Source organism: Chelon labrosus (assembly GCF_963514085.1).
Source record: "Chelon labrosus genome assembly, chromosome: 5".
In the NCBI taxonomy this organism is placed as follows: domain Eukaryota; kingdom Metazoa; phylum Chordata; class Actinopteri; order Mugiliformes; family Mugilidae; genus Chelon; species Chelon labrosus.
The window spans coordinates 18,229,665-18,244,560 of record NC_140341.1 but is presented as its reverse complement, the minus strand read 5'-3'; the positions used below and the strand labels follow the sequence as shown (position 1 = coordinate 18,244,560).

The window sequence follows — 14,896 nt, the reverse complement described above, 5'->3', positions numbered from 1 at the left end:
GAATCTCTTCTCTCCTGCATGTCTGCCCGAATTATAGTTACTTCTCTTTTGTATGAAATGGTCAGTTGATTGGCTGGTATGAAAGGTACTGTGGTGGGCACTGGAACATTTGATGCCATTAACTGCCATGCAATAATAAAGATTGCACTGTCCAAATACTGTATTGACTGTTTATAATAATTGGATGGTGGTTGTATTAAGTTACAAAGCTCTAATTCATCTTAGCCACAGCATTCTCACCCTTTCCTCGCCTTAATTTCCTCCCAAGGTACATGCAACTTTTTGTCCCAAAAGATTTTCAAGGAACTAAAAGGTTTCTTCAGAGAGTTGACTGTATGTATCTATGTGTATGTCTGCAAACATTTTGTATTTGACTGTACAACAACCTACTCCACTCCAACAGGTGGCAGTAATGCAGGAGACCATGCAACAATGATAATGGCAGGTCCTGGAACTGGTCCTGGGAGTATGTTAACTAATGCAGGAATTCTGTAGGCTTCTTAGCAGCCATTTTATCACATATCTGGAGAACCAAATTTGAACTTTACATCCTCACATGTGGGTCAGAGCAATACAATCATCAAACAAAACCCTAAACAAAAACCCTGACCCAACAGCAAGCAGGGAGGAGATCCAAGTTGTGCTGCAGTTAATTGGGATATACTGCTATACTGCGGTCACTGAGTGAACGCTAGAAAAGGCGCAAGCAGTCATAGAAAAATACTCAAAACACCCAAAATGACTGAAGTAAATGGATTTTCTTGCGGACACTATTGACTAAGAAGGACCTTGACTAATCAGAAATGTTCAGTACTTTTGGCCTATCCCTAAAGTATCCCTAGAGAAGGGACTTTTTGGAGATTAAAATAATTACCACGGAACTTAATTTAGATCCCGAGTACCACCAAAGGTTCCTCCTTTACTCTCTGGGAAAATGTTCCTGCAGTGGAAACCCAACTCCTCATTAAATTGGGACCACCATATTTACGGGAACAGTATTTACTTTGCAATGGTTGAGCTTGATGATAAAATAGCTAAAGCTTTTCCAAGGTTGTGACATCCTGTCTCATAGTATTACAATCTGCTGCACAGTATTTTGGCATAAGATCCGCATTTAAACTCTTAAATCTATGCTCAAGCCAGTGGGCTAGGGAAGATGTTGAATCTTTTCCTTACATTATGCTATTGTATTATACAGATTACAACCTCTTTTTTTTTTTACTGTGTTTTTTACTGAGTACCACTCACAGTTAAAAAAAAAAAGAAGAAAAAGATTGTGTCCACGTAAGACTTACAGTAAATCGACAGAACACAATCTATTACCTTCAAAAGATGGTCTTCTGTTCAAGTCCCCTCTGACAATAAGATCTGAGTCTAGGACTGGGACGTTGAGTGAGGAGGGACCCAGGACTACTGAACATCTCTTTAGGCATGAGTTGGACTCCCTCTCCCTTTGAACATCCTTAACCACTTCCTTGTTTTCCCCTGTAGAACGGCAATCAACAGGAGTCGGTGGAATAACACTGTACTCTATTCCACAGAGAGTAGATGTTCTCAGCGAGCACCACTCGATGAACAATAACAAAGAACAAATTTGCAGCCACGAAGCATGCTGAACAAGGTTGTACTGAAGAATAGTCTCTACTGACCTTTAGATGGATCTGGCGTAAAGGAGATTCTCCTTTTTATGCTTTTGTTGCCCTCGTCATCTGAATCACACCCTTGGAGACTGGGGGGCTGCAAAAACCCATTAACAAAAAAATATGTGAGTTTGCAATTGCTATTAACCTGAATATGAAGCCCCCATAAGATCACTGTAACATCTACCTTGGTAGACTCATCTCTGAGGTTGAAGGTAAGCTCCAGGTTGTTGAAGAAGTAGTCTGCAAACTCTGGGTACATGTCCAGCACCTCGAGCAGATCTTCTCTCTGAATGGTGCTCAGGTCACAGTAACTCAGAGCTCGCACGTCAGCATTGGACTTTCCGGGCTTGGCAAACACATGGATCATCTCTCCAAATATGTCGTTCTTTCCTGGTGGTGACAAACACACACTGACGATGCATCATCTCAACTTGTAAACTGGCAATATGGACAAACATGTTGACTTTACCTGTAGGGGCTTCTGAAACGGCATGCCTATTATAGAGAGGAATTTGTGCTGTGCTTGCTGTGGGGACTTATCTAACTACTCCTTGACTTTCACTAAAGGGCAGCAGACATGTTTGTTTTCGTGGCTAACGAAAATCAATCAGCCACTCCACTCTGTCTAGATGTTCTGCCAAGGCCTGTGCATCAGTTGTCTTTTTATCTTTGATCCATTATTTATGCGGAGGAATAACTACTCACACAAAAGCAACTTTGAAGTGAAGGGAAAAGGGAGGGTTACTTCAAAGGAAATATTTGGGTTGATAATGGCTATCACATAATGAAGCAAACTTCCACAAAAGTCATAAAATCCGCCTTAGACTTGGCTTTCAGACTGGGGAAATAAGGGCCCATTTGTGGAAAGGTCTGGTTAAAAGGCCATCATGACAAATCCCTTTGTTGGTGTGGGGGTTCACTAAATGCCAACAGTGTAAGCAGGGGTTCGGAGAAGGAGATATGATACGTTGGCTGCCAGTGTGCCTTTCACAGCATGCACCGGACACGTTTCTACCAAAGAGGAAGGCCCCACACAGAGCGATGTATTTCTCCTCTACATGCAGCTCTCACCACACGGATTTGGTTTGTCATTAGCGTAACAGACTAATTCCTCACCTGTGGAACAATGCTAGCAGCCTTGTTGGAGTCATCATCATTACAAGAGAAAAATGGGCTGACTACTATCATGTCAGAGGCAGCTCATAAGGTGAGAACAGTCCGAGACTCCACAAACGAACAAGCAAAAATGCTGCTGATGGCGCAATCTGTTCTTATGAGTGGGCGGAGGCGTAAGGTGCGACTTTTCCAGCTGCTTTGTAAATCATGTGTTTTGTGTGACGCAGCAACTTTTGCTAAGATTAAACCTCATTCTGTCAGGTGCAGCTTTGGATAGCATTCATCTCATGAATAATTGCAAAGTTAATCCAGGCTCGGCCCATAGCACCTGGTTGCAGTTTCCCCATGAAGATAAAGAGAAATACTCATTATTCCAATAAGAGTAATGTGTATTCGGTGTCATTATACTGCATTTCTGAGGCAAAATACAAATTCAAATGTAGAGCTGGCAGTTGTTTCAGCCAGAGATGCATTTTTTTATAATGCCTATTTTGCCGCTTTAACTCATTTCCCAGTGCTGTCAAAAAGGTGGCAGCTATTTCGCAGTGTTCTTTGAAATTGCTGAACAACCTTTCACGGAGCCACTTAATGGAAATGTCAGCATTTCAAACCTGTCACACAAACATGCTACCATACCTTCACAGAAAGGTGAAAACCCTGCATAAAGGAATAATGTGTTTTCTAACAAGTTATCTGGAATTTTGGAACACAGTTTTCCATATTAAATCCCTCACGCGTCCATCTTTAATAAACATTCGCTAATGTTGATGAGGATAATAAGACCCTGAATCACGCTTTCTTTATTCAAAAAGGTTATAAAAAGGTTTTAAATTTCTCTAGTGCTGACTTTCAAAACACAATGAGGTGAGCTCTTCTGTGCAACAGGGAGGAGAGGTTGACTTTTACTGCTATCACTTATCTTGGTGGAGATGGAGGCTTGCAGAAGAGACTGCCACTACATCTACAATGCTAATGACAGTTGTATCCAAAAAGGTCAAACAAAAACAATCTATCTTGACGCTAATGAGTTTACTCTGTCGATAGCAATTTCAGCTTTCAGAAAAGACTTAAATCACAGCCCCCCACTCACAGGTCACTTATTCAAACATACCAGATTAACTAGAGAATTTGCCTACGTTTCAACACAACAGTAACTAGTAATGTGTTGTATTTACCCAGGATAGCTACCACAGTGTCATCTTTCAAGATCTCAATTGAACCGCGGGACAGGAAGTAGAGGGCGGTCAGCACGTCGCCGCTGTGGACCAGAGTGTCTCCAGGAGGTGCGTGAGCGGTTCTGAAGCGCATGGCCAAGGCCCTCAAGCAGCCCTTGGTGGCCCCTTGGAAAGCTTTGCAGTCGTCTAGAAGACTCTTGTTAAGGTGAAGGCAGATATCTGCCTGCAGGCACTCAGGAAAACCTTTCAACACCTGTGACATGAAGAATATTGTTGATTAAAGTGCTCAAGATATTGGTTTGATATCCTCAAAGAGATGTATTCAAGTAATTATAGGGACATTTTTGTACATTTGGGCAAACTTTTCCTCTTCATCTGGCCATCATTTTGGCTGTGTTTTTTGCAACGAAGTCTCCCTCTACTCAAGGTTTGAAATTAAAAAAAATTAAAAAAAATCTAAAAGGAGACAACAGAACACTGTGAACATTGTTTACTACCCTCTTGAGTCATTAAGGACAAAAATGTCCATGTCCAGAAAACTGCTATAAAAACTTAACTGATTAATATTTTTTCTGCTTTTTTTCTGTTTTTCTGCATAAATCTCTTAAACCACTTCAGCACTTTACAATACTACCAAAAGTTCAATCATTTTAACCCTTTAAATGCCAGTTTGATTACTTAAAGTCACCTTTAATTCCCACCCCCACCCCACAAAAAATGAGTTATTTTCCATAAAATTAATGTTGGGGGGCTTCAAATCAGTCTTGGATATGACCAAGATTATCTAAAATATTGACTTGAACGCATTATTTGTTTTTGTGTAACATCAGATTTAAAATTTACTATCCTCTTGAGTCATTAGCGGACATAATGTTCCATTGACTCCCATTATAACCACATTTTTTTAGTCTCGCCGCCATGACACAATATAATCATTCATTCTGAAATATTTCATTTTTTTTTAGAATATTTATATTAAAATTCCTATTTTCATGTAAAACTTGAAATAATAACCTGAGGATTTAGAAACATTTAAAAACACGAGGAAATATGTATATATATTTATAAAAAAGAAGAAATATTTTAGATGTTGTGTCTTTCTAGGTCAGCAATCAAACTTAAAGCAACACTGTGGCATAGACCATGTTAACTCCTTTGCTCAGAAGGTGAGGTTCTCTTGAGTCGCGTCCCTCCACTGATGCGGCTTTCAGATAACGCTCAGGTCGATCCTATATCCTTATCAGAGACTGGTTCAAGTTTGCAGCCATTGTTCACCTCTCATTAAAACGGCCATGCCTCGAGTTTCCAGCCAAACATTGCTTTCTAAGTGGCACTGTCACAGTGTGTGTGTGTGCACATCTTTAATCCACTTCTCAGAAGGCCAAAGGCTTTTCACAGTAGAAGACTGGAAAAAGTACTATTTAATGATGAGTAGCTGTGAGACTTTTGGCAGTAAGAACGAGGTCTGTCATATGTGAACTTGTCCATGTCAGCTTAAGAGCTTTTTTAATTTTTTGAATCTCCCCTACTTATGCTGAAACAGTTATATATGTTATTAAAATGCAAATGAATGCATAATAGATCAATATTCACAATGTATGCACAGGTTCTACTTTGTGTCTTCATGTTTGTTTAACAGGAAACAAAGAAATAAAAAACCACATCCGCACTTTGGGAGCAAAGTCTGTATCAGCCTTACGAGAGAAAAAAAAGATTATTTTTACATTACTTCCTCAAGGAGAAAAACTATATTTTTATTATTAACTACACACAGTGATCATAGCTTCATAATATTACCTCACTCCTTCATAAAGTATATCTCATATTATGCAGTTATGATAGGTGTTTATTATTTGGGTATGTATTTATGTGGAGCTAATTCATGGAAAAGTCATACTTTAAAACATATTTCATGTTGGGCTTTTGTTTTACTGATAATAATGCTGTAAAACTCTGCCACACTCTGGGGCGCCGAAAAGGGGGGGTAAAGGAGACGGATTCTAGGGGCCCATGATTGAGGGGGGCCCAGAGAGGCCCCTAATGATGATGAAATTATAATACAGAAAAAATAATGACACTAAGTTATTAACTAACATATAATCACAAATGTTTTATTTTCAATGTCCTGGTAACAATAACTTTATTTGTTTTGGAAACATCAACGCCTGCAGCGCCCCCCCATTTATGTAAAATGGTTCAGTCCGTCTGGATCAGCTGCAGGTAGCACGCCGGCGGTTTGTCACACAGCGCCAAAGCTGCCAGTTACTGTTGCTGGTGGTGAGAGAGAGTTCAGTAAACTAAAAATGATAAAAAACTATTTGAGGTCCACAATGTCTCAGGAAAGACTTTGCAGTCTTGCCATGCTGTCAATTGAGAGTCAGTTGGCTAGAAAGCTGGACTTCAAATACCTGATAAGTGATTTTGCAAGTGAGAAGGCTCGGCATTGGGCTTTTGGTGAGAAAAGTTGAGCAAGGACCAGTGATTGAAAGGTTGCAAAAGGAAGCTTGACTCAGTCGGCAACGTTATATATTTGCCATTCTTTCATATATTAAGTTCTACTTAAATGATGAGAAATCATATATGGCCAATTTGTATTTTGATGGTGTTTTTGTTTTTGATGAGATTTTTTTCTCTCCACTGATTATAATTGCTATTTTTTCATGGAAGAGTTTATTTCCAATTTAAGAATCAGTGCTGCAGCAAATAAATGAATCAAAATGAATTCCATTGTATTCAGAATGCTCAGTTCTTCCCCTACTGTACATGTCAACTGTCATGTTGTTCTTCTTTCACAAATATGGTAATGATAGTCAAAAATACCATTAAAATGCAAAATTGTATGTAAAATAGCATCAAAAAATTTCACCACTGTGTTGGGGGGCCCTGTAAAGATTCTTTTCATGGGGCCCAAAATCCCTAGCGGCGCCCCTGGCCACTCTGCTACTATCCCGAATGTCCCAAACATATATGTATAGATATGCGGATATTTAATACATAATAATAATTCTTATCGAATACAGTGTATGTAGGAAATCAAATTAGCCACGTTTTATACACTTACAGTATGAATATTGATTAAAATAATATGACTAAAATGTATTTGTATGCGGTATCAAACAAACAGTAATGCTACTAGGGACACTGACTGAATAACAGATTTGAATAGTGCTGAAACAGTGACCCATTTAACCATGAAAATATAAAGAAATAATAATATGTACCTCCTGCTCTTACCAATTGAAGAGGTGTTAATCCAGACGGAAAGCAGACAGGAGAGAGAAAGCTCTATTTAGAACGTTGCATAAACATTATTACCATCATCATTCAGTGCACTCAGTCACTTTCCGGCTACATGTGTTGATTTCTGTTATTTACCGTGTTCATATCAATGCCGTTAGTGTAGGTCCATGAGTGCTGGAAGTACTCCTCCAACCTCTGCCTCAGTGGGTTGGGAATCTGGTGAAAGCGAATGAACTCCTTGACTCGTAACATTTGAGCGTGATAGCGGGCCGTGCCCGAGTACAGCCTCTGGATGATAGCAGAGACGTTTCCAAAGATGCTGGCGTACATGAGGGCTGAAACGAAGACAGATCAGTCAGGGTGAGTTATATCCCACAGACAGCTTTGCATGGTTATTGCTGCCACCCACAGAGACGCACTATAAACTTGATTGAATATGAGCAAATGTTGCCACAAACACAGGCAATCGGCCGCTTCAGTGCCACATAAGAACAAGAATAAATTGAAAATACATCCTGCAAACAGAGCGTAACATACTCACAGCCAATCAACATGACACATATGGAAAAGATCTTCTCTGAGTTGGTGTTTGGGGAAACGTTTCCAAAGCCCACGCTGGTCAGACTGCTGAAGGTGAAGTAAAGTGCTGTGACATACTTGTCCTTGATAGAGGGGCCGGAGCCAGGATCGCTGTAGTTGTACCGCTTCCCTATGGACACGCCCAGATTGTCTAGCCAGCCAATCTTGTGCTCCAAGTAGGGCTTCTCCACGTTGCCGATGGCGTACCATATACAGGCTAACCAGTGGGCGATTAGGGCAAAGATGCACATGAGCAGCATTAGGACTGCAGCTCCGTATTCAGAGTAGCGGTCCAGCTTCCTGGCTACGCGAACCAATCGCAGGAGCCTCGCTGTCTTCAACAGGCCAATCAGAGTGGTGGTCTGAACAAAACGTACAGGAAAGAAGTTTATTAGTAACAACAGTAGCACTTTGATGGTTAGTGTGGCAAACTAAATACAATAGCAGTGTTCAGCATCTCTTAAACATGCCCAAAAGTTCTTTTATAGTCTGCTTACAGATATCAGCCACAGCCATTTTGTCTGATGTTTTCTTTTCGTTCTCAACGCTGCTAATGCTCTGACAAATCTATAGTCACTTCACAAACTGAGGCTGTTTCCTTAACTGAGCAAATAAGCCAACTCCCCTGATTATTTGGTCGGCAACAAATTAAAAGAGAAGTGAAGACCTCATTTATTCAAGCCCAAACTGAGACTAACACTCTCTTGATGGGTCACTACAGCTTTTTATTTCATCAAGAAATGTTTTACCCACAGTAAAACTCTGAACGCTTGATATAAAATCTCCTTCCTGTTCAGTTAACATCATGATAATTTAATACTAATGCTTTAATCGTAGCCTCCTCAAGGAAAATTAAAGATAACATCTGTTGTTTTTTTCATGTCTATCCTTGTGTGAAAATTGTAGTTTCGTTAGATTTTAAATGAATGTTAAATTGAGTCAAATTCAAATCTCAAATGCAGGCAATCACGTTGCACGGCTCCTCAGCACTACAACCCCCTCTCCTCTCTCCTCCTCAGTTCTCTAATGAGAACAGCACTTAAGGGTTCAAGTTGGGCCAGAACGCTCAACTTCTTCTGCACAACATTCAGAGTGAAACAGCTTGAAGTTAATCTTTGGCATTTCTATTTCTCTAATAGTTATCATTCACAAAACGCTGCACGGTGCCAGTTTTGCACAATGCATTTCACAACGCGTTCAGTCTTTTGGGGGCGGCTGAGCTGTTTTAAATGCAGCAAGATACTGAGATCCAATCCACATATATATTCCACACTTTAATCAGCGCTACTTCAGCGCTGTAGGTTAAAACCGTCTTATTAAGCTGCTAAATTAAAGTGAAAACCATCTGCCACCGTCTCAGTTGGTTTTATTTTCTGAATGAGAATGCAGTTTATGGGGGACTTTATGTGTTCTGTCTTCATCACCAAGTTGGAAAGATAAAAATAGAAGTCACGTATTGACATGTCATCAAAGAGGAAAGACTAGTGTTTCCTCTTGCAATGGAAAATCAAGTTAAAAAACCGTCACACAGTCACTGTGAGGCATAATGCCCTGCAAATTTGCTTTGATTGTTTCTGTCTTGTGAGAGACACAGATGTCCATTTTCCTTTCTGATTTGTTGTCATTCACTGAACTGATTCAGTAACAGCAGCAGCAGCGATGGAAAAGATGATTATGGTTTATAATCAGGAGCTTTTCTGGTGTAATGGAGTGCCTACAAAGCACGATAAAGCCCTGAAGTGGATCCAGAGCCTTAGGGGACATATCCTACCAACAAACAAGCCAGCAGGCCTGGCAGCCAGCCTACCAATGGCCATCTCACATCTGCATGTAAGCTGTGCACACAGCCCTGTTGGCCTGTTCCTCACATAAATGCATCATTGATTGCCATTTGGTAAGCCATTAATCCGTGTAAATGGATTCTAGAATGAAGACCATTCAAAAAAAAAAAGAAGAAGAAGAAAGAAAAAAAGAAAAAAAAAACATGCAATCTAAAGTAATCCTTTCAGAGCCGAGACAGAAAGATTCAGGCTGTAAGTGGTGGCCCTGGGGTGCTAGTCTGGACTTAGAAAATGGATCACAGTGCGAGCACAACTGGATGGGCAGTAAAGCTCCCTGGGAAAAAAATGGTTAGAAATACATATGCGTCGAAGATAACGTACCTCATCGGATCCTGAGCCAAAGATGAGAAGGTCAAAAGGAATCGCCGCTACCATGTCTATGAGAAACCACCCTTTAAAGTAATGGATCGCTATCTTAGCAGGATGGCTGACCACTTCCTCGTTCTGGTTGACGTAAGTGGTCCTGAAGTTTATGAGGATGTCAATGATGAACATGATGTCCACCATTAAATCCACCACATTGAGGGGGCTGCAGGAGTACCCACATTCACGCCTCTTCTGCTCCTCTTGGTCATTGAGAAGGAAGGCGGCGGAGTAGGGAGTGAGGATCGCTGTGTAGATGACCAGCAGCAGGATTAGCCAGTCCCACACTGCTTTGAAGGGGCTATAGTGGAGGATGGTGAACTTGTCAATGCGAGCAGTCTGGAATTTGTACTCTGGGAGCACATCGGCACCCAGTGACAGGACCTGGATGAATGGTAAGAAAGAATCAGAAACCTAGAGTCAACAACTAGGAAGTCCTGATTACGCCACTCCAATCACATTTCACTCAAAGGCCAGTGTCACTGTGAATTTGTTTTCAACCTCTAATCATGATAATATGTTACAGAAATGTCTAATCCAAAGTCCTTCTAAATGTCTGCTCTACGCGCAGTACACAGTATGTGGATGGACAAGAAAGAAAACTTCAACTGACTGGTTAATGGCGGCATATAACCTTGAGGCAGTATTTCTAGTTTCGGTATGAAAACAGTCATTATGACGGTTATCCTCCTGACATCTTGTTTAAAGCCTGTCTCAAGTTTCTTTTATCAGCTCTCAGACTTCAGTGACTGACCTGACAGCAGCTGTGACACCCGCAGTGTCCTCTGCAGTCAAACTGTGTTAGGTAAAGACATCTACTCGAATAATTGGCAATGTCCTGGCACCACCATGTATAATGTGATAGCCACTGACTTGATTGCAAGAGCCATATCGCATTACTCCTGGAAAAGCATTTTACTGTGCAGACGATAAGATGGAGAAAAAGCTGTGTAATTGTGTACTGAGAGATACTGTTTTTAAATAAATTCTGGTCGAGAAACAATTGTTCTTATTTCTTCACATAAAGGAATTGTGGCTTGATAATAAATTATTCAGCATGCTCAGTAAGGCCAAGTCATCGCCTGTTTTTGACTTAATAACCTGTGGCAGACAAAGAGACGGGGCTTTCTCATGGCACAAAACTGTGTAGGAGTGAGGATGAGGGCAATGGGTCTTTCTTATTCTTTCCAGCACATCTCCCTCTCTTCAACACATGAATTATAGATTTCCCCATGCCAGCAGTCAGGAAGTAAGATGCAGCCCTCACATCTCAGCGGTGTCTAACTCCAAACTAAAGCCAGCAGGGAAGGAGAGCATTTAATCACGATGATGGTTCATCTTCATTTATGAATGAGCAAGCTGTGTTGAAAGAAGTTTAAATACAAGGCTTCTGAGCGTGCCTTTGGTTTGGTTGTTGCTAACATCACCTGGAGGTCCTAGCAGCAATGCTTTGCTGTACTAGTTTGCACATTTGCAAAAAACGTTTTCCTATTTGTCAAAATAATTGGAATACCCTAAACTGTTAGCCCAAGCCTCATTAGTCCGAAAGCTGAAATTCTGACGGATATTAGCACACCTTGCTGTCCCTGGCATGTTGGCATCAGCTGTGCTGCTATTCTTGTCATGAGGGGATCTGCCACAACATAGCTCTTGTTTACCATTTGACAGGAAGCACTGGACTGCTGTACTTGGCAAAAAGCTGAATCCCTGATGTCTGCTGATGTTGTGAACCTGCACCTTTGACTGGAACAACGAGGCTCTTCTCAGAGGAATCACAGGAACTTACTTCCTCGCTTTCAGAAACAATTACCCATGTTGATGTGATTTTTCCCACTGTCTTTGCCAGTTGTCACACGCCTCTGCACCCCTACTAGCCTTGCAGTGGCCGTGCAAGTGTCTTGGGCTTGTGCTTAATTACCTTAACCAGCCACACCTGAATAGAGGACCTTGTTGAGAAGGCCTTGGAGAACACTTTACAGTTAGAGAAGCTCACCATGTCACACCAGTCCCCTATTTGTTTCCTTTTTTATGAAATAAACCTATATTTGTGTGTCTTTAATGTTCTCCACTTTATATCGTGGCACTCGAGCCAGGTCGTAACACCAGTCACATGCCTTGTTCTTAACTATTACTTTAATTTCCAACTCTCTATTTTCATGCTGGGACATTGCTGGGGCAGCTTTCAGTCATTCATTCATCTTATGCTGGCCCATTATGTAGACCCTCGGCTCATCCTTTGCCTGAAACAAGTTGTTTTAGTTCCCGCCTCTTTAAGCCGTCCCTCCCTAAAAGCCTGCTTTTCTCTGGAGTGGCGATTTTAAACACTGCTGAAGGGGGAAGTGCTTGAGAGCTGTACCATCTGCACTTCGCGACCATGCAATTGCGAGTATTCAGAGCTGTCTGCAGCGCGAGCATTTACTTTTATATATGTTAACCTTGTAATTACCAGTAACTACATTAGAAGTCACACATGCTATGACAAGGAAAATATCCAGCTTTCCCACCATAAACATGGCAAATTGTGATATTTCAACCCTCGGCGTACTGATGGTGGCTGAGAAATGTGCCTCTGTTTCACAGCGTAGCCTTGTGCGCTAACGTCAGTATTAAACAAAGTCGAACTTTCCAACTCACCTGTGTGACCTTTTCGGTGACATTGTGAGTTCTCTCTTTGACCTTTGGTGCTATGATGGGTTTCTCAGATGTGGGTGGTGAATGAGTCTTCTTGTCAGCACCCTCCGTGAAGGTGAGTGCAATCAGAGGGATCTTGTTGATAGTGCTGTACTTGTTGATGTTGGAATCAGAGGTAGACCCAAGCAGGCTGGACTTCAAGTGGTTGAACGGGCCTAATGATTCAGACCAAAAAAAACTTTCATCAGTACCCATGGATAGTAGAGTTAGCCATACTAATACGGAGTGGGTATTTTCTTCATTATAATTTTTATTGTTTAAGCACAAATTATGTGTATTTCCATCTAAGTCTTTTAATAATGATGAAACAATACTTATTTCAAGTATTAGGGAGATATAAAGGGAAAACGTAGATCAAACAGAAAATGCACTAAAACACAGCTTGCTTGTGTTGCTGGAAACTGATGTTGGCTGTGAAGTAGGACAAATTAGTAACTCAGATGAAACAAAATAATTTAGAAACACAGAACTAAAAGTTTTGACCTGCAGCATTCTGCTCTTTTCATCACAGTTACACATGCATAGACACAAATGGAAAGTGTTAACAGAACGGTGGACTGGAGGAAACACTGCTAAAGTCGTTTCATAGGAGAATTCATGCATGGCAACACAGAGCTTCAGAACAAAATGAAATTATGTTGGTTTATGGCTAATTATGCAAATGCTTAGGATTTTGTCACACACACTGTATGCTTAGGTTTGAACCATAGCTAGTCAACAGAGCTGCTTTGGTATCAGATAATGCAAGCATTAGTTCGTGCAAGTTAATTTAAAGGTAATGCGTTTTATGAGAGCAGATGGGATAACTGTCTGTGCATTGTATGTTTTTATAGGGTACCGATGCATTACGTCTAAGTATGCAATCGGTTCAATAATTAAATGCAGTAAGCTCACTCAACTTATCCAACAGGAGTGGATATGTGAGGAGCATTAATGTTGATTGCATTGCTTGGAAGTCATGCTCTAAAACAGCACTGAGCAATGGAACACATGATTACCTCTGACATAGCTACCATTGTCTAAAGGCAGCGTTTGGAGGGCAGAGTAAATAAAGAAGAAACATTTTAATAAACCTATCTAGGAAAAGATGACAAGAGAAACGCCTGTATTAGGTACAAGACACGCATATGGCAAAAGAAATGTGTCTCTTAAACAAAGTTCTATCATCAACATACATTACTTTGTAGACCCTAGTGCCTTTGAGGTAACACTCAAACATAATGTGTCGCCTGTGCCAATATGGTAACATGCACTGGTCTTAGTTAAGCACATTTTACAGTACATACCTTCACTTGTATGGCGATCCCTGAATATGCTTTTGGAATTGGAGCTATAGCCCTCAATTTCATGGACGGATGAGGCTCTCCTCATGCTGTTGATGCTGCCTCTGGGGAAGGTGTTTGACAGGGAGGTAGAGGACTGGTGTGGCTCTGTCTGGTACAGCTTCTCCCAAGGGAGTTTAGGGGATGAATGGTCAACTGGTTCAGGGCCGACGCTGGCCTGGGAACAGTGGCGGCTCGAGCCTATGAGGGCATGCGTGTCATTGGCCTCGGTGGGACTGCAAATGCTCTTGGTGGGTGAGGGGAAGCTTTCCAGGGCCACTGAGTCCTCACCGTCTTTGGGCGAGTCCACCATCACAGCATCTGGGTCCTCTTGCGGAAGAGATTGCTTGTTGGTATTCATTAGGCTCAATGCGGCCTGGCGGAAGCGGAAGAATCTGCTTCCCCCTAAAAATTCAAGAGGAATTAAGGGAGGCCTTGTTAAGTTTCCAGCGTACTGAAATATGCAGCCCCTCACCCCCCAATAATTCTCTTACATAAGGAACAATTACAGTAAATTCATGGTTGAATAACAGCCTTCTCAGCCTGAACAACATATCAGGTAAAGTGGAAAATCTAAATCCCAGTAAGAAGGTATAAAAATACACAAAACCCTATTCGGCAATTCAGAGTTCATGACAGTGCAGTTGAGAGCCACAATCCAAATTTGTCAGCTCCCCCCACTCGTTGAAGAAAAGTAATAAGCAATAAGAGGTACATGGAATTCCAACATTGAGAGGAGCAGGCACTGAAATCCTCCTAAATCAAAACTGAATGTGTCCACAGGTTAACAGAACATAGACTTCCTGTAGTTACTACTAACAACTTCACACTTTTTATACTGCACAGAAGAAGACAGTGGAAGTGATTTTGTTTGACCATACCGCTACATATTTTCCTTCAGTGCCCAAACACATGAGAAGAAGCAA

The 14,896-nt window shown here is 41.2% G+C and overlaps 1 protein-coding gene across 1 annotated transcript in view; it reads right to left on the bottom strand.

The window, feature by feature from the left end:
* kcnh7 (potassium voltage-gated channel subfamily H member 7) overlaps nt 1–14,896 on the bottom strand; it is a 34,407-nt gene that overhangs the window by 4,396 nt on the left and 15,115 nt on the right. The window contains exons 4-12 of the mRNA XM_084544342.1: nt 13,935–14,375; nt 12,592–12,803; nt 9,916–10,341; nt 7,716–8,115; nt 7,310–7,509; nt 3,935–4,187; nt 1,828–2,033; nt 1,650–1,737; nt 1,324–1,485 (exon numbers count right to left, since the gene is read on the bottom strand). Coding sequence (XP_084400468.1) covers nt 1,324–1,485; nt 1,650–1,737; nt 1,828–2,033; nt 3,935–4,187; nt 7,310–7,509; nt 7,716–8,115; nt 9,916–10,341; nt 12,592–12,803; nt 13,935–14,375 — 2,388 coding nt within the window. The remainder of the gene's footprint in view (nt 1–1,323; nt 1,486–1,649; nt 1,738–1,827; nt 2,034–3,934; nt 4,188–7,309; nt 7,510–7,715; nt 8,116–9,915; nt 10,342–12,591; nt 12,804–13,934; nt 14,376–14,896) is intronic.